General features: G+C 30.4%; 1 protein-coding gene across 3 annotated transcripts in view; it reads left to right on the top strand.

Annotated features, from left to right (window-relative positions):
- Positions 1–23992, top strand: part of LOC129966954 (dynein regulatory complex protein 9-like) — a 29415-nt gene extending 5423 nt beyond the window's left edge. For 2 of the 3 annotated variants that reach the window (XM_056081574.1, XM_056081575.1), the window contains exons 5-8: positions 5821–5895; positions 6042–6173; positions 13071–13172; positions 23724–23992. In XM_056081574.1, the coding sequence (XP_055937549.1) occupies positions 5821–5895; positions 6042–6173; positions 13071–13172; positions 23724–23840 (426 nt within the window). In that variant the 3' untranslated portion in view covers positions 23841–23992. The remainder of the gene's footprint in view (positions 1–5820; positions 5896–6041; positions 6174–13070; positions 13173–23723) is intronic. The other variant, XM_056081576.1, reaches the window with a different exon arrangement.
- Positions 23993–24849: the final 857 nt, after the last annotated feature.

Here is a 24849-nt window from a genome sequence, read left to right as displayed (position 1 = left end):
GAATTTAATCAAATTTATGAATTTACAACTGCAGTAAAAATAAGAAAATGTAGAGGAGATAAGTCCATTACCTCACAGATTCGAAACAGTTATATTTCCTAATATTATTTTTTATAAAAATGTAAATAATATTTAAATTATTGTTACAATTCCTACTCCATTGAGAATAATTGAGGTAATAACTCCATTGTGAATAAAAAAGTAATTCTTGCAAATAATTCCTGATATGATCATTCATTGATTCTGTTTTCTTATATGATAGCGGATACCTGAGTTTCTGATATACAAGACACCGCCTTATTATTATTTATTATTTATTATTATTATTATTTTTGTCTTGTGAATTTTCTTAAATCTTATTCTTACAAGCGACCCAAATGGAGTATCATAGGCGACAAAAGATACATTCGAAAATTTAATATTTGTTGGAGATGAAAGGATTGTTGTATCTTCCTATAAATTGGCCAGGCATATTTATTTTCGTATAATATCTATTTAAGAATAATTCTATCTAATTTCTATTTTCGAAAAAATTAATTAAATTTTAAGAATTTCTAGAATTTGAAAAAAATTATACTTATTCCTATCAGAAGTCTGTAAACTATATCGCATGAATGTGATAATTTAAAAACGTGCAGGTAGTTCTAAAGCAAAGCTGGAAGTATAAATAAAAATATCATAGTTCTATTCATTTTTCAAAAATGTTATTTTTATTAAAAAAAAATCTTTTTTTTTTTGAGTCTCTATCACTATTTATCCATGTAAAATTTCAAAAATTGCTATTTACAATTCAGTTTTACCATGTGATAGACATTTTACATTAAAAAAACAATTCCTTTTCAACCATATTGTATTTTTCTTAGGATATCTAGCATATGTTTAGTTTGTATCCATATATGTTTTAAGATATATATTTAAATAAATAAAAAAATTCTGAAAGAAACATCTTTAAAATCAATCAAAAATGATTTATTTAATGAATCTATCAAACATGATGCTTCGCTGATTCAATTTCATGAATGAATCAATCAAAAATGATTCTCTATTTATATATCTATCAAAAATTTATCCTTAAAAATTATTTTCGGAGCTAGCTTAAATTTTTCCTTAAATTAAAAGTAATTTTCATGTCACTAAATTTCCATCATAGCATACAGTTGATGACTGGACGTTCGAATTCATGCTTTCAGTTTTCTAATATGTGTCTTAAATAGATAAAATACTCCTAGAACGATAAGAGAGATAGTCACGAGTTACAATTTGATACAAAAAGACGCTTCTTGGGCCAAGTGACCTTCAACTTCGGCAGCGTTTTTGACAATAATGATAGTTCAAGATATGAAAAGAATATTCTATGCGGATAAAATCTCTGAAATTTCCTATATTAATAAAATTTTAGGCAGTTTGTTTGAAAATTGAAAATTTATTGAATGAAACAGAATTTTAAAAATTGAATTTAAATTTTATTTTTTCCTCTGGAAAGAAAAAGAAAATGGAATTTTTTCTTCAATAATCCCCAGTTATGTGAAGTGTTCCTTCTTTTTCTTGACACCAGTTTGTCCTTTTTTTAAAAAAGTTTTCAACTTCAAGAATTTTTTTAAATTTACCGTTTATCATTTTTTGACATTCTCGTATGCGAAATATAGAGAAAAAATTGCAATCGTCAAAATATTCGAACTCGAGATTTTGGCAAATCTCCACGTTTTAGACCTTCTGGAATTCGAAAAATACATTTTTGAAACATGTCTGTCTGCCTGTGACAAAAATAATAAAAAAAAAATCCGTTTTGAGCTAGACGGATGAAATTTTGTTTATGATGTTTACAACAAATCTACAAATTCCTATCAAATTCTGTGCAAATTCTACTCAGACGAAGTCTGTCTGTGCAGCTGTTCGAATATACGATGACACAATAACTACAAAACGAAAAGAACTAAATGGAAAGAATTTGGTACCCAGATTTAACATCTTTATTGTAGACACTTACCAAATTTTGAGTTAATCCAACAAAGTGCTGAACGTCTGTCAGTTTGTACTTTCAGAAGCATATAATAATAGCAAGCAGCGGTAACGTAAAAACGCAATGACTTAAGGTGTACGTACACACTAGAAGATTTTTTTTCAATTTTAACTTTAAAAATCCAGTTTTTTCACAGTAAGTCATTAATATATGTTGAAATTCATTTCAGCGAGAAAAGACCATATTACACTAATAATTAATTAATTAATTAATATTTAATGAGCTAATTAGCATATTTTTTGAAACATGATATCTTAAATTCTAATTTGTACAGACACACAATTCTAGTTGGAATTTATGCCTAATATTAATCTTCATGCTGTCTGCCTCAATCAAGTTATAAAAATATATAGTTTTTTGTAATAATTTTTTCATTAACGATGAATTGAAAAAGCGAGATTTTTTCTGTCATTTTAACTTTTATATAGCTATAAAAATTTATTTCTATAAATATAACTTTTATTGAGGCACAAAACATCCACTGTTTCATAAAGATTATTTTGATATATAAATAATTGTATTTGGTCAATTTCTTGTTGAGTTATGATTGTTTGAATGAAGCAACATAGTGGTAAAATATCATTCTTCATAAAATGAGTTTAAAAAAACCCCCGAAACTATAGTTTTTAGTGAAAGTACCTCAAGAAAAATAATTATAACTCGAGAAATATTCGAATATTGACAACATCTTGGTATCGTTTGAAAGCTAAAGGATCAGATAACATTTTTAAGCAATGAAAAAATATTTGAAATGATTTTCGAAGTTTCAAGCTAAAATCAAGCTAAAATCGAAGTTTCAAGCTTAAATATATCAAATTTTTTATGTGATTTTGTGACTTCAATTATAATTCTATGTGAAATTTAAATTTTAGTTGATTGGGAAACAAAAGCGTCTAAAACACAAATTTATTTTTATTAGAGAATAGAAAGAACGTTTTGTGGAGACTAGACCCGTTGGTTCTCCCGTCAGTCCATATGTCCATCCATATGTATCATCATGCAGTTTGACAGTTAAAAAGAATTTTTTTTTCTTGATCGAAATACAATAAGAAGAGTAGATTTCCTTTAAAATAAATCTTTATTATTACTAATATTATCATTATACTTACAAATGTGTTTACTTTAAATTTATACTCCTTGAGTTTTGGAATGTTTACACACAATTGTAGAAATATATATAAGTATATATATATATATGTAAGCATTATTTTATGTGAAGCAGGATGCAGTTTGAAGATAGTGAAAAGACTTTAGATTTCGTGACGTCGTTTTATTTCATTTTGAAGAAGCAAGCATATGTACAAGCGATAAGTACACAGAACGACACAGAAAGGAATGAAGAAAAAGCACTTGAACACTTTATCCCTGGTCTTATATAACCAAAGAAATTGATAGGGAAAATATTTCTTCATAGTGCTAATATAAAATGAGATTTCGATAGGGATTTTCGTTACACGCGTCGACAAGGTAAGGAAAAAAGAATTAATTAAAAAAGAATATGCCTCGTCAGCGGTATTTTGTTACTTCACTCGGAGTGTGGGAAAGTTAGGCTTTTAACCGATTCAACAATTTTACAAAGCTACTCTTGAATTAATTAAGTAGAGAAAGTGAAATGGATCATAAAATAAGAGATTATTTTTAGAATGAAGTTACTATGGGCTAAATTAAGATAAAATCCTGAAAATTAATTAAATTGAAATTAAAGTTTAAAATATCATTACATATATATATAAGAAATATATATAAGAACGCAAAAAGACTATTAGAAAAATGTGTTTTAATGTTAAATTCTCATTTAAAATTAATTAAATTTAAGTGATTTCTTTATTATACTTTCTTCGAGTCAAAACTAAAATAATAATTTTTGTCAAATAACTATTAAACTCTTCAAAACTAATTAAAAGTGGATTTAATTTAGTTTTACAGAAATTGCCACTATTCAGTAAAGAATGGTAACTTACAATCTCTCTCTCCGATGTTTATAATCCACTGGTTTTAAAGAGACGTAAAAATCGTGAGCGGCTGTTCAAAAGTCCAAATTACAATGGCCATCAATGGATGACTAACGGTCATTTGGAAGTTTTTGTATATTATTAGGACATCGAAGAGATTGTATAAATTATCATTTTTATCTTTATTATCAGACGAAATAGACAAGTGAATGATCTCGAAGAAATACACTGATATCAGCTTCTAACAATATTTTTAAGAATATCATTTTAGATCCGTATAAAGTGATACATTATAATGACTGGTATTTCTACTAAATTCTTCTAATAATAAAGATGAATGTGCATTGGTGTTATATAGACGAGACCGTTTCATCTACCGTTACAAATTTGTCACATATATATTTTGGAATGTAAAAATGTGCTCCTCCGAATGATTTTTTTTTTTTTGAAATTTTAATTAAATTGACATTTGTTTAGAATTTTTTCACAAACAAAAATTTGACAAAAACTTCACTTGTCACAAAATTAAATCAAATTTATATATTTAAGTCATTACACATCGCGTGCAACGACTTAACATGTGCATGCGTCTTTGAGTTATCGCGTGCACATATTTCTAAAAGTACAGACCGACGGACAATCAACCCTTTGTCGGATTTGGTTCAAAATTTGACAGCTGTTTACACTACAGATGTTAAATCTAAGTGCCGATCTTATCTATCTGCTCAATCCGTCTCTCTTTGTTTTATAGTTACCATGTTAAATTATATTTGAACAGCTGGATAGACAGGCTTCCTCTTAATAGATTTTGCTCAAAATTTGATAAATATCTACACATTTGGTGTAAAGACCGTATACCAAATTTCATCCGTCTGCATCAAAGCATCTTTCAGTTGTTTTTGTCACAGACAGACAGACAAAAGATGTTTTATTAAAACAGTGAGGTCTAAAACGTGGAAATTAATCAAAATCTCGAGTTTGAATTTCTTGGCGATTACTTTCTCTACATATACGAAAGTAAAAAGAGAATTTACAATACCGCGAAATTTAAATGAATCCTACGTTTATTGTTTTGATAGCGATGTGATGATCTCCATAAAAAAAATTCGTATGTAAAAAATAGAATATGTGTAAGACAGTTAAATGGTTTTATTGACGGAATCATAGACATGAAGTAATGTATAAACGATTTAATAGAAGTTAAATATAATTAGTGTTTCTACAGAATCAGCTGGTCACAAGCGGTGACTGATAACAATAATGTAAATGTTAGTTTTAGTGTTGTACATTTTAAAATAAATTGCATCTTAAAATAAACACATCTTAAATAGTTATAGTACATCTTAAAATAACTTTTTTATACTTTCCATAAAAAATTATTTTAAAATGAACGTTACATGATTATTTTAAGATTATGTTATATGATTTATTGCACCTTACTATTTTAAGTTCTATGTTTGTTTTATTTTCGTTACATGAAAAAATAAACCTGCCCCCGCTTAATTCATTAACCCGTTAATTATCATTTCAGTTTTTACTGCATCTCTTAAATTATATTATTCATGCGCATTAAAGAGTTTTAAAAACGGACATTTTAAATAAATTTGTATGACAAATCTGTAATTTTTAAAAGACCTGAAGAGATATCACCAAGCGGATTCGTATCTGTCACACAATGACCAAAAAAAGTTATTAAATCCAGATAACTACTTCCATGATTTTTTTTTTTTTTTTGCAGATTTATAATTAAAATGATGTTGTAAGTCAAAGATAGTATAATATCCTTTTTAAACTATCTCATCATCAAAAAATATTAAGTGCTTTTTTTTTCTAAAAAAATTGCTTTAGAATTTTGAGCGAGAGTCTCGGATGCAAGTTCATACAGACTTCCAAACGATTTCTTTTTGGCTGCTTAAATATGAAGTAAGTCTTTTGTTTTTATTTTGCTTCTATGAGCTAGTTTATTTTCTTTGTGAATACGGTTTTGCTTTGGTATTACCTAAATTACCATAAAGAGTTGTATGCGGTATTTTATATATTCTTTTATAATTATTTCACGTTCTTTATAGTCCTTTACGCAAGACCTGGATTTGCTGCTGCGGAAGATTTTCGATGATTGGGCCTCAAAGAAGAGAGAAATTTCTGTTTTGAAGAAGTATCGGAATTTCAATTTGGAGAAAATCGAGCGAGTCACCAAACAAGTGAGAAATCTTCCATTTTCTACTGGTTGAGAAAAATGATTTTCTTTTTGAATTATTTTTCTCTTTCTAACAAATTTCTTGAGATAACCGAAATTGGGATCCTATTCTTTTGTAAACGAGAAATAACCAGCTATCAGATAGTATAATCTTACATTTATTAAAATTATTAATTTTAATTTATCTTATCGTGGACTGAAAGAAAAAGTATTGTAATCGCAAAAAAGCTTTGACTTCGAAATTTTCCTTAGTCTCCTCATTTAATGATGATGTCATGTCCGCGTTAGCACGGAACGGGGGTGCAGTAGCTTTTGTGTGTAAAGACTCCTGAGCACCCGAGGGAAGAAGTCTGACTTCTAGCTTATATGAAGATGAAACTCACATATTCGCTTGCATAACCCCTTTTAACAGGGGAGGGGGGGCACATTCACAAACATCACAGATAGAGCATAGATGAAGAACAACCATGCCCGAACCGGGATTCGAACCCAGGACGCCCAGATCACGGGGAAGATGCGCTACTCCTATGCCAGGACGCCGGCTGCTTCATTTAATATCTTACGGAATTCGAAGAAAAAAAAAAACTATTTGAGAAATTAGGCTTGTCTGTCTATGTGCATAGCACAGAAATAGAATTATACATAAAAAAATTAATTATGTGATCCTTTTAAGATCGATTAATTATGTGATTGTTTTATTATGCCAAAAAGAGCAAGACTACATTTGAGATCAAAATGAAGAGGTATCAAATTTTGAATAATTGGGTCTGTATATTGATATGGATTTGTAATCCATATTCGGTCTCAAATGCATATTAGATAATCTTCATTACATGACGAAACTAATGCCGAAACATATTATAATGTGAAAAGGAAATAAGGAGATAATATTTAATCGGTATTTTTCAGGTATATATAATATAGAGTAGCAATCTGAATAAAAATAGATTGAACAATTCATGCGATACGATACAAAATTTTGCATGATTCTTGAGTTGGTAGGGGTGACGACAAAATTGAGTGATAACAAACCCTTATGTTTTGATAAATTAAAAGGCAACCGTGAATCAAAGTTTGCTATGTATGGCTGCGTTTCTCTCCTTTGTAAGAAGCGACTGATGTTAAACCAGTAATGAGACAATGAAACCTAGTTCTGCACATTAATTGCTATTATGTTATTTCAGCATGGCATGCTCTCCGCTTCAAACCTTTCTCCTTTCAGCAAATGCAGCTGTTCATTCGTCAGAATTCATCTACATTTGGGTTAAAATTCAATTGCAAAAATGTCTAGCTGTTGAAATTATTAGCACGGAATAGATAAATGATACTTGATACGTATTATTTTTTCCCTTTGACAAAAAAATACAATAAATACGTAACTATTTGCATCATTCGTCTTGCTGAAAGCGTCTTTGAGTTATCATGTCCACAGACAAAAAGAAGATATTATTTTAAAATGTGTTCTTCGGACTCAGAGAGGTTTAAAATGTGCCGATTTGTTGAAATCTCGAAGTTGAAGTCTCTGAGGATTACAGTATTTTCAGTTTACATTCTTCGTATACAAGAAATTGAAAAAAATGGAACTTCCAATGTGAAGATATTTTGAAAGAGAGTCATCAAACTGCGTTAAAAGTTTAATTCTTTCATTAGATCAATAAATCACCTATACATTTAAAATAATTAGGAATACCAAAGAACCTGCCTTCCATCCCTAATGGCAGATTTCCAACTAAGCAGATCAGGTAATTGCTTATAGCCACTTAGAAAGTGAGGGGTTGTAGACAGAGATTTTTACTAAATGTTATTAGACTAATTGTTAAAGAAGTAAATCAAAAAAATACAAATGCAGAATTTTAAAAATACGGATTTGTGAATTATATAATATCAGAATAATGGGCCTCATAATGGGCACTGCCTAAATCTGCTGCTGTCGATAAAAGCATCGATTTCATACACACTTGAAAGCTTGTGCCATTTGAGGGATATATTAACGTTCTCCCGCCCTGTCCCTTTCATTACTTTTTCGTATGCAAAGCATAGAGAAAGTCTTGTAATGGTGAAAAAATTCGAACTCAAGATTTTGACGAATCTCCGCGTTTTAGATCTCCCTGAGTATATAATACGTAATAGACATTTTCATAGACACATCACATACGAAAGACATCACCAGACATAGAAACATCACATACGAAAAATATATTTTTGGAAAATGTCAGACCGTCCATTTGTCTATGGCAAAGATAACTCACAAACGCTTTGATCTAGACTACTGAAATTTGGTATACTGTCTTTACATCAAATTTGTAGATTTCTGTTAAATTTTGAGCAAAATTCATTCAGAGGAAGTCTGTCTGTCTGGTTGTTCGAATATAAGTTAATACGACAATTACAAAGCAAAGAGAGCTAGATGAATAAAATTCTGTACACATATTTAATATCCATAGTGTATACACCTGTCAAAATGTGAGCCATATCCAATGAGGGGTTGATCGTCTGCCGGCCTGTATTTTCAGAAACATGTAAATACAATAATTCAAAAACGCAATGAGTTAAATATATCGAATTTAGTGTCTAATTTTGTGGCTACAAGAGTAGCTTTGTATCAAGTTTGCGTTTCAACCGGTTGATAAAAACGCGTATGAAACACAAATTTGATTTTCGGATGCTATTAAACGCATACTAAGGATTAATCGCCAAGAAACTCGCCCAGGATGTAACGATAAATCCAGTAAAAATGCTAAATTCACGCCAAAAGTAAATATTTCGTAGCTATTGAACGCCGATGATGTACATGACTTTTCTGGGATAACACCTTTATTAGAGAATAAGGGAAAGTTTTGGGAAGATCATAGATACATCGCAAAATTAAACTTTAATAACTCCCATAATAGATAACTGGATTAATTTCCCTAATTTTATTGGTCAGTTAATTTCCGTACTTTATGTGCACCGCTAGTCAACAAGAATGCTCTATGTTTATTTTTCAAGTATAATTTAAAATCATAATTTTATTTGACGCAATAAAACGTAATTATTCACTATTAGTTGAAAAGACTAAATGAATATTTTTAGTATGGTGGGCGAGCAGCTATGGCCAAAAGCCGATATAATTTTAACTGTCTATTTATCTCTATAAAGTTTTTAAAGTTATTTTTTTTAGTGATTGAGGATTTTAAAGAGTGGAATAAAATTGATGTTTAAGAAACAAAAGGCGAACATGTATGTAAAATGTCCACTCTATTCGTGGTCAACCGTTGCTTTCTAGATCGTTACAGATATCCAAACATTGGCAATAGGAAAAAGAAATAAAGGAAGTAAAGAATTTTTTTTTATTTTATGCTATTTCAGTACAAAACACGCATTTCTGGAAAAATAATTAAATCTAAATTTAATGTTGTCTTCCGGCCCCTCAAGCCATATTTGTAAAATACTCTTGACGCACGAGCATCTCATCTATACTTATATAAAACTCAATGTGTGTGTGTGTGTGTTGGCGATCTACAGGCCAGACCGTTTCATCTACAGCTACCAAATTTGGTGCATTTATACCTTGGAGGTCGGGAATGTGCACCTGGGGTCCCTTTTTTTGAATTTTTAATTAGAATTTTAACTATTAATTAAAAACTAATTTTCCAGCCAAAAAAATCTTTTCATTTTCCCCACCGCCAAATGAGTAAGGCTTCAGTTTTTTTTCCCACGCTAATCAGGCCAGGCTTAAGATTTTTCGGCCGATTATTTCAAACGATTTTGTTTATTTTCTTAATGTTTGATGTTAAAATTAAACATTGTTAATGAATCGATCTTTCAGATTTCATTTTGAAGCACTTTTGAATTAAAATAAAACAGAATAAAAATAATTAAAACTTCATATCTGCATAGCGTTACCGCAACTGGCGTAGAAAAATTCATGCATTTACGTTACCGTAACTGGCGCTGAAAATTCACGCATGCGCATTGTGTTCTGATTGTTGACAAAAAATTTCAATGGATGTTGACTTGATTTAAATTATTTTTAGGTTAGTTGCATGCTTTTGTAATTAAATTGTATTTATGTTATATATATATTTTTTTGTATATGCTTATAGTTTTAAGCACATCGGTTTTTAAGTAGTTTTTTTACCCTGTTTTCGACCAATTATTTCAAACGATTATGTTTATTTTCTGAGTGTTTAATGCATTTAAAATTAAACTTTGTTCATTAATCGATCTGCTCATGATGAATCTGAGAAAATTTTGTTTGCAAAGTCTTGAGATATTACATAAATTAAGAAAGATATCCTTTAGTGCCCATAAGTTTTAAATGCTCAGTAATCATATTATTTAAAAAAATGGTTTGTTTTAGTAATAAATATTATTATATTAATTACAGATTAATCATTTCCACTTTAATTTAAAGCATAAATTCCATGGGAGCTAACAGAAAATGAGAGAGATACATATTACGTTATGGCTGAAGGCTTTTGTAATATTATGAGTGAATTATATGACTATCAAAATTTGAAGTTTTAAAATATTTTGATGAAGAAACTATTAAAGTAGAAATTACATAAAATATTTAATTATTAAAATTTTGACGAAGCATTAAGATTGGCGAACCGCCTGGTCGCCAAAGGCGGCTAGTTCAAAATAAATTTCAATCTTTTGTAACCAAACTTCTCCAAATTATGAAGGTTTGAATAACGCAATTTAAATCTAATTAATGGCCGCTTTGGAGAAAAGGTAACAAAAACAGCTTTGAAACATTCTTTTGTTAAAAAGCGTTATTTAGTTTATAGCTTAAAATTTTATAATATTATTTATCTGTCGTCTTTACAAAGTTTGCGAATTCTTAAAATTATTTCAAAACAATAGAAAATTGGAGGCATTTCAAAAAAAATGAAACAGAAACATGCAAGTAAGTTTATAAAACATTTAATAGTTTTGAAATGTAAATGAATTTATTTTTGGATCAAAGGAAGCTGATTCCACAACTAATCAATTTGTTAAGTATTTCAAAATCAAATGAATGGTAAAAAATTTATTGCATCAGCCATTGCATGCAAAAATGTGAAACGATATTAAAATTAAAGAATGCAGTACGAAAAGCGTTCAAATTGGTTTTTTTTTTTAAATTTTAATATACAATAAAAATAATTTTTACTTTCTCGTACGCGAAGCGTTGTAATCGCCAAAAAATTTAAACCCGAAATTTTGATGAATCTTCAAGTTTTTACACATCTCTGAATTCGAAAAATATATCTTGGAAATTGCATCTGTCCGTCGCTCTGTTTATCTGTCAGTCCATCTGTGAGCACAATAATTCAAAAAAGTTTTGAACTAAATAAATAAAATTTGATTTATGAGTTTTCCCCCAAATTTGTAGATTTCTCTCAAATTTTGATTGAAATTCAATGAGAGAAAGTATGCCTGTCTATTTAATTATAAGTGAACTCGATAACTTCAAAACGCTAAGAGCTAGATAGATAAAATTTGGTAGACAGGTTTAGCATATAAAGAATAGATTTTTATGATATTTTGAACCAAATCTGTCTAAAAGTTAATCATCTATCTGCCTGTGCTTTCGCAAGCGTGTAAACGCGTTAACTTAAAAACACAATAATTCAAATAAATGATATACTAAAATTGTAATTGTATGTCAAATTGTGGCTTCCATCGACCAAAAAAGTGGCATCTAAAATACATACCTGGTTTTAGTTCGTTCGAAACAAAACTCTCATGCGCAGAAAATAAAAATCTGAGCATTCGTGGCGTTCATTGCCTGGGGAAAGGATAACATTCTTTTTGCAGATTACACGAGAAAGTTCCCGGGAGACCACTTTTGATGATTTCCATTGACAAATGGAGTACAGCTAAGTTTGTAAAAGTGGTAAATTGCATAGTCGCACACAGAATCAAATTCATATATATAGTACCACTTGTGTTCATTTTTGAGATATCTTTACTTTTGTATTTACTGTATTAAAAAATAATATTAATTTTTTTCATAAGCTATAAATATAATTTTTCATTTACAAAAATGTAAGTTATTAAAACTCGACTCAAATAGAAAATAATAATAATAATAATAAAATTATATATAGAAAAATATATATAAATAAATATACATATTTTCATAAATGTATAAAAAACTTTTCAAAAATACCTCCTCTACTACTTTTTACAAAAAAAATGTATTTTTGAATAAATTATTAATAAAATTATACGATATATCGGCAAATAAAAATTATAAAAAAATTGTAAAGAAAAAAAAATTATACAAAATATCTGTAGATAAAAAAAAGTCATAATTTTCAAAGAATGAATTACAGAATACATGCATGACTTACATGCAATTTTCTAATTTCGAAAAAATTTTACTCGTTTCTTTGCATTGAGGATTTTAGAGAAAAATACTACAAACTTTAAAAAAAATGCAGTCTTGTAATTTCTGAATTTTGATATTCTCTTATCAATTTTTCTATATTTGCTACTCCCTCCCTTTTTTTTTTTTTTTGTATTTCGCATTTGTATTTTTTTGGTGTTGTTACGCTGTTTTATTAGTTCATATATATCATCCCAAATTCCTTTTATACTTAATAAAAGTAAAGATGTTAGGATGAGCTCTAGCAAAATTTGCATTAAACCTTGGGTATAAAGATTCGCAGCCATTTCTTGTGTAAGCATTAATGATAGGTGAAGACTACATGTATGACGGAAATTCCCCTTCTTCTGAAATATAATATTCTGTCAGATAATAGCTAGATCTTTCTAAAAGTTCATTGTTTGATTTTCTTAATCTTCGATGAGTCTGATATTTCATTTTCCGGTGTGGATTTGAGGGACATGCAGTTTACCCGTTTCCAAAAACTGAAGAATTTTAGAAAGGATCTCGCGATGAATGAGGATTCTTTCTTTTTTACAGATCGCTCAGAAAGAGGAAGTTATCGAAACTGATCGGATGGAGAAAGAAAAGGAGATACAGAGGGAGAGAGAGATTCTAAAGAGGCGGTTGGCGGCCACACTGGTAAGTACTGCAAATGGAGAAAGCATTTCCCGTCAGCTGATTTTTAACTCCAACAGCTGACTGCGTCAATTAAACGAAGGTTTTTAAAATTCTTTCCACTACTGATCCCATTTTGAATGAAAAAAAATACTTTCTAAATAAGTTTTTTTTTTTTTTTTCTGCTACAAGAATACACACTACACCTTCGAAGAATTCAAAAACTATTTAAATAATAGCAGAATCAGCCTGGTGGTGTAAGTGGCCTTATTAAAATCAAAATAATAATAAATAAAAGTAAAAGTAAGGAAATGAAATTTGAAAGATAATATTGATCTTGTATTTTTTTTCGTAATAATGACATTGCTTGATGAACTACAAACGATAAAAATAGAATAAATAAATGAAATGAAGAAAAGCTTAAAAATTAAAAGAGAAGCGAGCAATCAAATTAAAAAGTTTTCTGCAAACGATGCTGATTTAAATGTTACAAAAATAATTTTCATGTTTTGTTTCCTTTAATTTTGTCCTAATTGGCTCCTTACCAGTTAGTGAAATTACTCCCTCACAAATCTCCTTTTCATAAAAAAAAAAAAAAATCTTTTTACACATCAGGTGTATAATTGATAAAAAAAATCATTGAGAAAAGTATTTTGATCGTTCTTATTTTAAATTAAAGTCAAGCGTTGGAATAAAGACCTCAAAAATTTTGAAAAAGTTAATGTAACTAATATGTCGGATGGAGAATTTTAGTTCTAATTCTTAAAATTTTTCCAGAAAGATTGTTTTTTTTTTTTTTTAAAAAATTTCAAAATTCATTGAATTATATCAGAAATGCAAAATTAACTTCTGGAGAATAATATTTGTTTGTTCTCTTCGAAGATGCATTGGCCTTTTTTTATTCTTTTTTACACTTTAAAACCGATATGGCTGGCAAATATGTACGACAAATAATCTAAAGTATGGGAAATATGTACGACAAATAAACTAAAGTATGGCAAATATGTATTACAAATAATCTAAAGTATGGCAAATATGTACGACAAATCATATAAAATAACACAATATATTAAATAATTTTTTTCCGCATTAAAAATTCGGGTATCTAAATGCATTGCATCACAAGCTGTTTCGAAAACTTGTTTATCAAACATCATGGCAGTAAATGCAATAGATTTATCTGGAGACCGAAGTCATACATATACATAAGTATATACAGATTCGTAAAAATATAGATAAAAGGAAGCGTTTGTGTAGAGAATTAATAAAAGGTCGAATTTTTTTGGCGACTTTTTACTGTACACTTACATTATGTTTTGATATAATAAAACAAAATATGTTATAACTATCCATATTTTTGCAACTCTCAAAGCTCACGTAGGTTTAAAAAGTTTTGTTCCATGGTGAAGAAATTTTTATTTAAATGATGCGCTTATAAAGGACGTCCTTCGCTCCTGTGACTAGCAATCGACCGGGATGCATGGTCACATATATTTTGATCGCACAAGGAATCAGGATTGCAGATATTTTGGAAGTGGGACTCTCCTGAGAAATGCTCAGTTAGACATTAATAAAATACGTCTGCATCACTAGCGGACGGGAAGAAAAAAACTATGACAAGCCTTCCCAAAAGATAAACCAGTAGCATTCACACGAGGCCAACTATTGAGCGCAAGGGAAGGCCACACCTACCTCGGGAATATCGCAATGGGACAAGGCAAATAGTTATCCCGATAAGACAACCCTTTGCCATTGCCCCATTGGGCAAGTATATACAGATACTCCAATGAGATGACTCCAATGGAGTCACGTGATGTTCCTGAAGTAGGCGTGGCCTTCCTTCGCACGCAATAGTTAGCCTCGTGTGAGCGCTGTTTTAGTTACACATGTGGGAGCTGTATATGCTTTGTTGTGGTAGCGGCCATTGGGAGACCTACTTTAAAAGATTTAATGCTGATTGTGTGTGGAATCAGATTCCTTAATTAAGTGCAGTATGTATGATACATGGGACCCACTACTTGGCTGCTTGTATCGATAGCGTTGTTGTATTCTACATTAGTATCACCATCCTGTAGCCGCACGTGCCAACTCTTCAGACTCGACAGTTTCTGGGCGAATCTGATTCTCTCCCCCGATTTCTAGTGACACCGAATATTTAAAACAGTTTTATACCAGTTGTTATCACTCCCTATCTTAATTAAGAGTACAGTGGATATTGAAATAAAAATTCATGATTCACTTGTTCTGTATTCCCTTTCTATAGCTATCTCACCCTCTAGCGGCAACACTGTGAGGCAATAGCTCATTTTTATAAAACTGTTTTGTGGTCATAATAAAATGGCCGCTCAGTTTAGTATTCATATGTATGAAAATGAAACTCTGTTATATTACAGCTACCTAAATATAAATAAGTGGGAATAGCATCCGAATATCAATTAAAAAACTCTATTACTAAGCAAACGAATAAAGATATCAAAATAATTCTTTTTGTAAGCAATTACTCGCAATATAACTATCGAAAAAGATTTTTTAAAAATACAGAAATTGCAGTTTTAGTCGATTGTTCACATTTTTAGCGCCAATTGTACCATTAAATATAAATAGATAAATACAAAACGATACTCACAGAACATAAGAGGCAGAGAGCGAACAGAGATTCCGGTAGGCTTGGATTCTGGTTTTCCGAAACTGCAGATGATTTGACTTCGATATTTTTAACTTGATTCAGTGAAACTCATTTTATTCATTGTAAATTTTAATAAGATCTCTAAATATAATGAATCCGATAATAGGAATTGTATAATTTTCTATTTACAAAGCGTGAATAAATTATTTTTTCTAGATTTGCCAGCTGTACTTGAGTAAAGAAGTCTTACTTTCAATTTGTTTCAGGGAATTATTCTTTAAAATGATTTTTAAAAAATTGAAATAAACAGATAAACTCCATACCTTAAGACGATGAAAAAAAAAACACTTTAAACTTATAAAGCCTTTAATCCTTGTCCTTAATCCTTAAATCCTTGATAATCGGAAAGATTTACCTTTTTTCGGCTACTAGAGAGATGGAATGTCTAAAGACTAATTGTTAATGCACCAGAATTTGTAAATTACAAATAGTGCTAGCTGACCGATTGAAAAGGAATTCCTAATTGCCGATTACAGAAAAAGAAACATTGCGCGTATGTGCGTGTGTGTGTGTGTGTGTGCGTGTGTAAAATACTCTTCCTTTCAGCAATATCTTTCGCGATATACTCCATTTAGGGATTGCAATACCGGTATACCGGGATACCGAATACCGGTATTTTGAGCCATTTGTACAATTTTGTAATACCGGTATTCACAAGTTTAAATACCGGTTTTTCGGTATTTACTAGAAATTTTTTAAATTGTCTCCACTATATGTTTAGGTATCGCGAACACAGCAATATAGTATACGTTTTTGTTTTTATGTCTCCCTAACGGGCGAAATTAGCTAATTAACGGCTTAATTAATTGCTTAAATCTAAATTAGTAAAACATGGATTATCCATGAAAGAAAATATTGTATCCTTAACGACTTATGGAGTAACAATTATGAAAAAAGTTGGAAAGTTGATTGGTGCAAATCAGCAGTTGTGCTATGCACATGGAATTCAATTAAGAGTAATAGATATATTATACTAAAAAAAATAAAGAACAGAAGAATCCAAATACTGTGGATATAGAAATTTCGGATTCCAAGTTTGAAAAGAGTAAGAGTGATATTGACAATGAAGATAATGACAATGTAATTGTTGAAGAAGATATTGCTAATGAGGATGAAATATTAACCTATCAAGAATTGCTTCCTATAATTTATAAAGTTCGAAAAATTGTTAAGATATTTAAACGTTCCCCTATAAAAAGGATATTTTACTAAAATATATACTAACTGAAAATAAAGCAGAATATATGTTAATATTAGATTCTAAAACACGTTGGAATAGTTTACTCCTAATGATAGAACGATTTTTGAAACTGAGAAGTCCAATCCAAAAAGCAATAATCGACTTAAACCTGTAAATTAATTTTTCAGATAGTGAATGCGACTTAATATCCAGAACTATATCAGCTCTACTTCCAATAAAACTGACTATTGAGGCATTGTGTCGGAGAGATTCTAATTTATTAACAGCTAATGCAACAATAAATTTCATGTTGCAGTCACTGAAAGAACAGCACACATCACTATCCGAAGAATTATATATTACATTGAAAAATCGCACAGAAGAAAGGCAAACCGAAATAGAAAATGTCTTACGGTATTTACATAATTATAATGATTTTAAAAATGAAAATGAAAGAGAAGAAAAGAAAATAACCAGTTCAAATCTGATTAAGTTTGGAGTAAAGTTTATTAAAAGTTTTTACCCACAGCCCTATCCACATTCAGAAGAATTCGGTTCAAATATCGAAGATTATGATGTCACTACTGTCGATAGTGACAAGGAATTGTCTCTTGAACAAAAATTAGAATTAGCAATAAATAAATAAAATTTCAACGAACCAAAATACAATACAGAAATCAGCTATATCCAAAGCCATCCGACGAGAAATTGATTTATTTGAAGATGAGGTATTTAGAGGTAAATACATTGCTAACAGTACCACAAACTACCGTAGATGCCGAAAGAGCGTTTTCGACAACTGGTAATTTTTACACAAAATTACTTTTCAGGCTTAATGACAGTACAATTGATGCATTATGTTTTTTAAGATCACATTTCAAAAAGTTGTAATAGTACCCCAGACTGAATAGTGATATTTACACTTTTTTGTGATTTAAATAAATAAGATGTTTCTTTACTTTTTTGTGATTATATACTGTTATAATTTATAAGTTATAAATTTTTTGTGATATTTGCACTCTCTAACAAAACTGGCAAATAAAACAAAGAAACACCTGTATTTTCTTTCTTTTTCTAAAATTTCTAATACCGGTATTAAAACAGGTATCCCAGTATTAAGATTTAAAAAATACCGAATACCGGTATTGAACTTTTGGTCCGGTATTGCAATCCCTAACTCCATTTCAAGAAGAAAAGAAAAGGGGAAACTCTATCACCAATAAATTAAGCATCTGTATATAAAACTTAGTAACAATAAGTAAAGCAACTTTTAAAGGGAACCTATTGACAAAACGGCAAATAGCTCTGTTATTATCAAAAAAAAAATCAGTGTATGTTGTATCTATATACGCTAGTACGTTTGACCAAAGAACTACAAAAATCATTATAAATAGACTTTTAGAGGGTTTAAATGCGCCTATCGAAGTTAATTTTTAAAAGTTTTTAGCCATTATTTTTTTATTAAAAAAATTAAGCATCAGTTTGGCTTTATTCCGCAATAACTCCTGGAAATATTATGAAACAAAATTGACTTTTTATACCATTTTAAGATTTAAAAAATTGTGTTTCCCAAGATATTAACTTACGTGCTTCCTTTCTAAATACTAACAATTTAAAATAAATTTTCATAATTTTTAACAATAGATTCTATTGTTGCTACGAAATTCATATCATTTTCAGCATATATTTAATCATGTTATATTCTTCCATTGCTGAAAACCTATTAAGGAATATTCCGCGTTATTATTTGTGTAGTTTTCATAACGAAGTAAACAGTGAAATGACAAAAGACAGCGTGCAATTTGAAATAGATTATCCAGACATTTACTTTTTAATGGCTCTGTGCTGTTGAGGAAATCATGAATGTCAAACAATTCGTAAGAGATTTAATTGAATTGAATCTCAACTAATATTCCATCTGCTCGCCAAAGCCAGCAAGGTTTGAATAAATTTATGATATGTTTTCGTTCAGATCGATGTTTATTGATTGCTAATTCACCCTGTTATATAAAGAACTTCATGTCGGTATTTGAAACATTTTTACCGCTTTAAATTTCAAATAAAAAAGTTTTACAACTATATTAGATTTATTTCCGTACAATTTTTCTCATTTTTTTCATTAAATTTTCAAAAAAATTATATATATGTAGCAAATTTCTTTTCATAATTTCAATCAATGTGTTTATACTAATGGTCATTCAGGAGACTTTTTTTTTTAATTCATTTTCTTTTCTTCTTTTTTTTTTTCTTCTCTTTTTAATTTTCTTCTATACATAGTATAGAGGAAGTATAGTAATCGTCAAAAAATTCGAACTAGAGATTTTGACGAATCTCCACATTTCAGACGTCCCTTGTTCAAAAACACGTTTTTTTTTTTAAATGTCTGTCTGTCTGCCTCTGATAAAGATAACTCGAAGACGCATTCAGCTAGACGGTTGAAATTCGGTATACGGTCTTTACACCAAATTTGAAGGTTTTTATTAAATTTTGAGCAAAATCTGTTCAGAGGAAGTTCTTCCGTCCGGCTATTCGAATGTAAATTAACCCGATAACTACAAAACGAAGAAAGCTAGATAAATAAGATTCGGTACACGTATTTAATATCTGTAGTGTAGACCTGTGAAAGCTTGAGCCAAATGCAAAAAGCGGGTTGATATCTTTTGATCCGAACTTTCAGAAGTAAATCAATTCAGAAACGCAGTGACTTAAATATATCAAATTGGTATGAAATCTTGTAACTACAAGTGCATTTTTGTGCCAAATTTTTATTTTAATCGATTGAGAAAAACATGTCTATAACAGAAATTCGCTTTTTCGATATTATTAACACATGCCAAGGATTAATCGCCAAGTAACTCGCCAAGGATGACACGATAGATTTGGTAAAAATGCTAAATTCACGCCAAAAAATATTTTATAATTATTGTCCGCCAATGCCTTGTAAGGCTTTCTCTGACATTACAAGTTTATTAGAGAGTAAGCGTCTAGGGGAGATTGCTTCGTCTGGTTTTGTCTGCGCATTATTGTTCTTAATACAAAATTTTTGTTTGTTTGTTTGTTTCTTATGGCACTTGCCATGGACAAGCCCGCTGTTACGGAGACAGCGATTTTAAGCCGGTGGGGGAGTGCCTCTTGTTTTTTATAGTGGCGCCAACTAGGGCCAAGAGTACGACTTTGCTACTCACGCATCACTCATTCGCTTGCACAACCCCTTTTTACAGGAGGGCACATTCACACATCTCACAGATAGAACAACGGAAGAACAACCATGCCCAAACCGGGACTCGAACCCAGGACGTCCGAATCACGGGGAAGATGCGCTACCCCTATGCCAGGACGCCGGCACAAAATTTTTGAATATACATTTGAATGAACATTTTAAATACAAAATAAAGATAGACGAATCAAGTTAAAACATTCATACCGCAAGATTTTCGATAAGAAATTTGAATCTCTTATACTTTATTTCATTTATTTATTCATTTCAAAAATCAAATTAAATGCTCCTTTATATCAATACTGCACGACCGACGATCATACTTTGATCTAACAACTTCTTAACTTTGTTTCGTGTTTCCACTTTTTATTTACTCGTAGAGTACTTATTTCAGTTTTTATCATCGCTCCACAATTTTCACTGATAGCTTTCAGCAATACTTTCGTGTAAAAATTATTCGTGATCGCGCAATAAGCTAAACGTATCTAAATTGTGTACGTGCGGTAAAATTTAGAGAGCTATGACGAATTCAAGAACGCAGGCATAATTTCATGAATGAAACAAAAGAATTCACGGATCTCCGAAAAAAAGTTAATAATACATTATCTCTACTGACAATAGAGATTGTTTATGCAGTATGTATGGATATATTGTTGTTGAAGACATGTTAAACGAATCACAATGATAACAAAAACTTGTCTTGCCAACCTCTTAAATTTTTCCTTCTCTTAACAAGATAATGTTTATAAATTAGTTTAATGTCTGTGAAAAATTAACAAAACCAACGCAGTAATCTCCCCAAAACACTGCCAAATCTTCCGCCAAAATCTTCACACACACTTTCTAATAAACTTTTCGCGCCAGAGAACGTTTGCATGCCATTGGATATAGTGTTTACGAAATACCTTTTGGCACGAATTTACCATTTTTACTGAATCTTTCGTGTCATCCTTGGCGAGTTACTTGGCTATTAATCACTGGCATGTGTTAATAATATCGAAAAACCGAATTTCTGTTATAGACATGTTTTTCTCAATCGATTGACACAAAAATTTGACACAAAACCGTACTTGCAGTCACAAAATACCATGCCATATTTTATATGTTTAAGTTACTGTTTTTTTTTTTTTTTTTTTTTTTTTTTTTTAATTATCACGTTTACTTGTTTCTGAAAATACAGATCGACAGACAATCAACCCGTAGTTGGATTTGGCTCCAGCTTTGACAATGTCTACACTGTATGTCTGAAAGTATAAAATGGCAGACAGTTAATCCCTTGTTGGATTTGGCGCAAAATTCCTTAGGAGTCCAGACAATAGATGTTAATTCTGTGTGTAGAATTTTATTTATCTAGCTCTCTTTGTTTTGTAGTTATCGCGTTAAATTATATACGAACAGCCGGACAGACGGACTTCCTCTGAACAGATTTTACACAAAATTTGATAGAAATCTACAAATTTGGTCTTAAGTCCGTATACCAAATTTCAACCGTCTAGCTCGAAACGTTTCTCGGTTATTTCTGTCACAGACAGAAATTTTTCAAAATGTATTTTTCGAACTCAAGGAGGTCTGAAAATTGGAGATTCTTCAAAATCTCGAGTTCGAATTTTTTGGCGACTTTCTCTATATTACGTATGCAAGAAAGTAAAAAACTGTCTATAAGACTCTTGTTTCTGTTAGACTTAAGCCGCGAAATTTGGCACATATTAGTAACTCACGTAGTAACATTATATTTTAAAATTAAATTAAGACAGACAAATCAAGTCAAAAACATTATTATGCTATCATTATTATCATTTTAAGACAATCATGCATTCATAATGTCTTTAGTCTGAAATTTTCTTTGAAATGGTGTAAAAATGTCTTTAAAGGATGCACTGATAGTAAAAATTCAACCTTGTATATTATTAAGTCCATTTTATTCGTACTGTCAAATTTGTTTACTGTCATTTAAATAATTAATGCATCATAAAACAGTACTTCAAAACATTACTTTTTAATTAAAGCAATTACAAGAAATATTTTCAAATAATTAATATTTTTTTAAAAAAATTATAATTTTTAGCTTTTTTGCAAAGGAAATATACAAAGAGAAAATAATTGCAATCTTCAAAAAAAAAAAAAAAAAATCGAAATTGAAATTTTGATGAATTCTCATGTTTCAGATCTCTCTGAATCCAAAAACCCCATTTTAGCATTATGTCTGTCTTCCGTCTTTTTGTCTGTGAACACCATCTCAGAAATGTTTTGAGCTAGATGAATGAAATTTGGTGTATGGTCTCTACTCCTCATTGTTTATTTCTACCAGATTTTGAATGAATTCTATGGAGAGGAAATTTGGCTGTCCGAATATAAATTAATATAATAACTACATAACTGTAATAGGTATGTGAATAAAATTCTGTACACAGATCTATTATCTAAAGTGTAAGTCAACCAACTGACTCTCCGACCCTCCACGAAGGCACATAGATTTAAACCATAAGGCTAAATGACCGGAAGGCCACAACAGCAACACTGGCGGGAACTGTGGTTGAGTCCTAAGGGCCATCACCGGTCAAGGTACAACCCTCCCCGAAGGAAGTGCGTCCCGTCATCGATGGGAGGAGTCAGATCCCCCACTTATTTGTGAACCCTCCAGGGTGGCGAGATCCAACCACCATGCCGGAAGCATCTCATCATCACTTCTAGGTGCCCCCCGGGGGTTATATCTAAAGTGTAAATATGTATCACATTTAGAGCCAAACTCTTCAAGGAGCTGACCATCTGTCGGTCGGTACTTTCATAAATACGATAACCCTAAAACGCAATGACTTAAATATGTGAAATTTGATATGTGGTTTTGTGGTCACCAAATTTTGAAATTAATCGGTTGAGAAAATTGAGTCCAAATTATACATGTGGTATTTTTGTATTAACCGCATAAGCTAAGTTAATAAGGAAACATATTTTTAAAAGATCTGCTAACTTATCTTAAACCGAAATATTTTTCTTTTCATTTACTAGCTAATTGGAGCACGTGATCACAACTTCTCACTGACCGTTTCGACTGGTTACTGATTGTGCTGACGTAATAGGACCCGCCATAAAAATTGTTTAGGAGAAATTTTGATTAAAAATTTTTTTAAATCACTACATAACGCACATGTTACAACTAGCCCCGGTTTCCCTAGATACCTTCATTTAACAATATGCATTTAGAAAAAAGCAATTGAATGCCGTTAAAATATCTGGTGATTTTATGTACCGAAGAAAAACGTTAGAAGAATCGATGATTGAAAACTTTACGTCAGATATAATATAGTTTGCTATGAATTAATGGCAAATTGCTGCTTTAAAGCAGATGCAACTTTTGAAACATAAGCGAAATTAATACCTGAAATTCTAAATGCATACCATTACATTTTAAACCTTTTTAAAATAAATAATCGTCTTAATCAGTGGCAATCCCCTATTTAACTCAATCTTTTTTTATTTTCTTTTGTTTCATAGATCCAAGCTTACTGGCGAGGCACAATGGTCAGAAAGCATCTGGGGCCTTACAAAATCAAGAAGCCAAAAAAGAAAGGGAAAAAAGACAAAAAAGGAAAGAAGAAAGGAAAGAAATAACTCCGGGGTTTTCCAGTTCAATTTGTCTCCGAATGGAAATTGGACTTACTATCTCTCTTATTATACATTAATTACTTTATATAAAACTGATGTTTGCAAATAGTGTGAATTTTAGTTTTCCCTATGTTCTATATTTCGTTAGTAGAGAGTAACTGGAGTAAATTTAGAACTTATTTTCTGAATTTTTTTATAAAGAAAATTAATAAACAATGTGTTTTTAATAAAGTGGATGGCTATTAAAAGTATTTCATTTTGAGATTATTCATAATTGATATTTGATATTTAATTGAATAAAATATCAAAAATCCCTTCTACTTTATATATAACCCAATAGAATCCGGATGAAAGTTCCACATATGCCATCTTTTCCATCATTTCACCAAAATATTATTTAGTCTTTTGTTAGGTTAGGGAAATAAAACATTCACTGAAATTTGTACATAAAATCGCAAAGACAATTTCTTGATGTAAATGATTTTGCAATTTGTAATTCCTTTTTGTGTACGTTATTTCATGATAGTATTGAATCATCTTGAGCTTTTATTTTCTCATATACGCAGTATAGAGTAAGTATAGTAATCGTCAAAAAATTTGAACTCGAGATTTTCACCAACTTCTACTTTTCAGACATTCCTGAGTTCGAGAAACAAAATTTTTCTAAAATGTCCGTCTGTCTGGATGTGACAAAGATAACTAAATAATGCTTTGAACTAGATAAATGAAATTTGGGATACGAACTTCGTCTTAAATTTGTAGATTTCTATCAAGTTTTTGAATAAAATCCGTAACAGGAAGTTTCTCTGCCCGGCTTTTCGAATGCAATCATTCTGGTGTGGTATGGTGTGGAAGTTTGGAGGGGGAATGCCAGCTCAGATGACGTCCTCGTCATCTGACCGCGATTCAAAATTACGAAGTCCATCCCAAAATATCCCTAGTGTTCCTTTAAAACGGGACGTTAATATAACTAAACTAAACTAAATTATACTTTCGAATGCAAGTTGACGCAATA

This window comes from Argiope bruennichi, chromosome 4 (genome assembly GCF_947563725.1).
Source record: "Argiope bruennichi chromosome 4, qqArgBrue1.1, whole genome shotgun sequence".
In the NCBI taxonomy this organism is placed as follows: domain Eukaryota; kingdom Metazoa; phylum Arthropoda; class Arachnida; order Araneae; family Araneidae; genus Argiope; species Argiope bruennichi.
The sequence above is the reverse complement of the archived record's forward strand: the minus strand, read 5'-3'. Positions and strand labels throughout refer to the sequence as shown.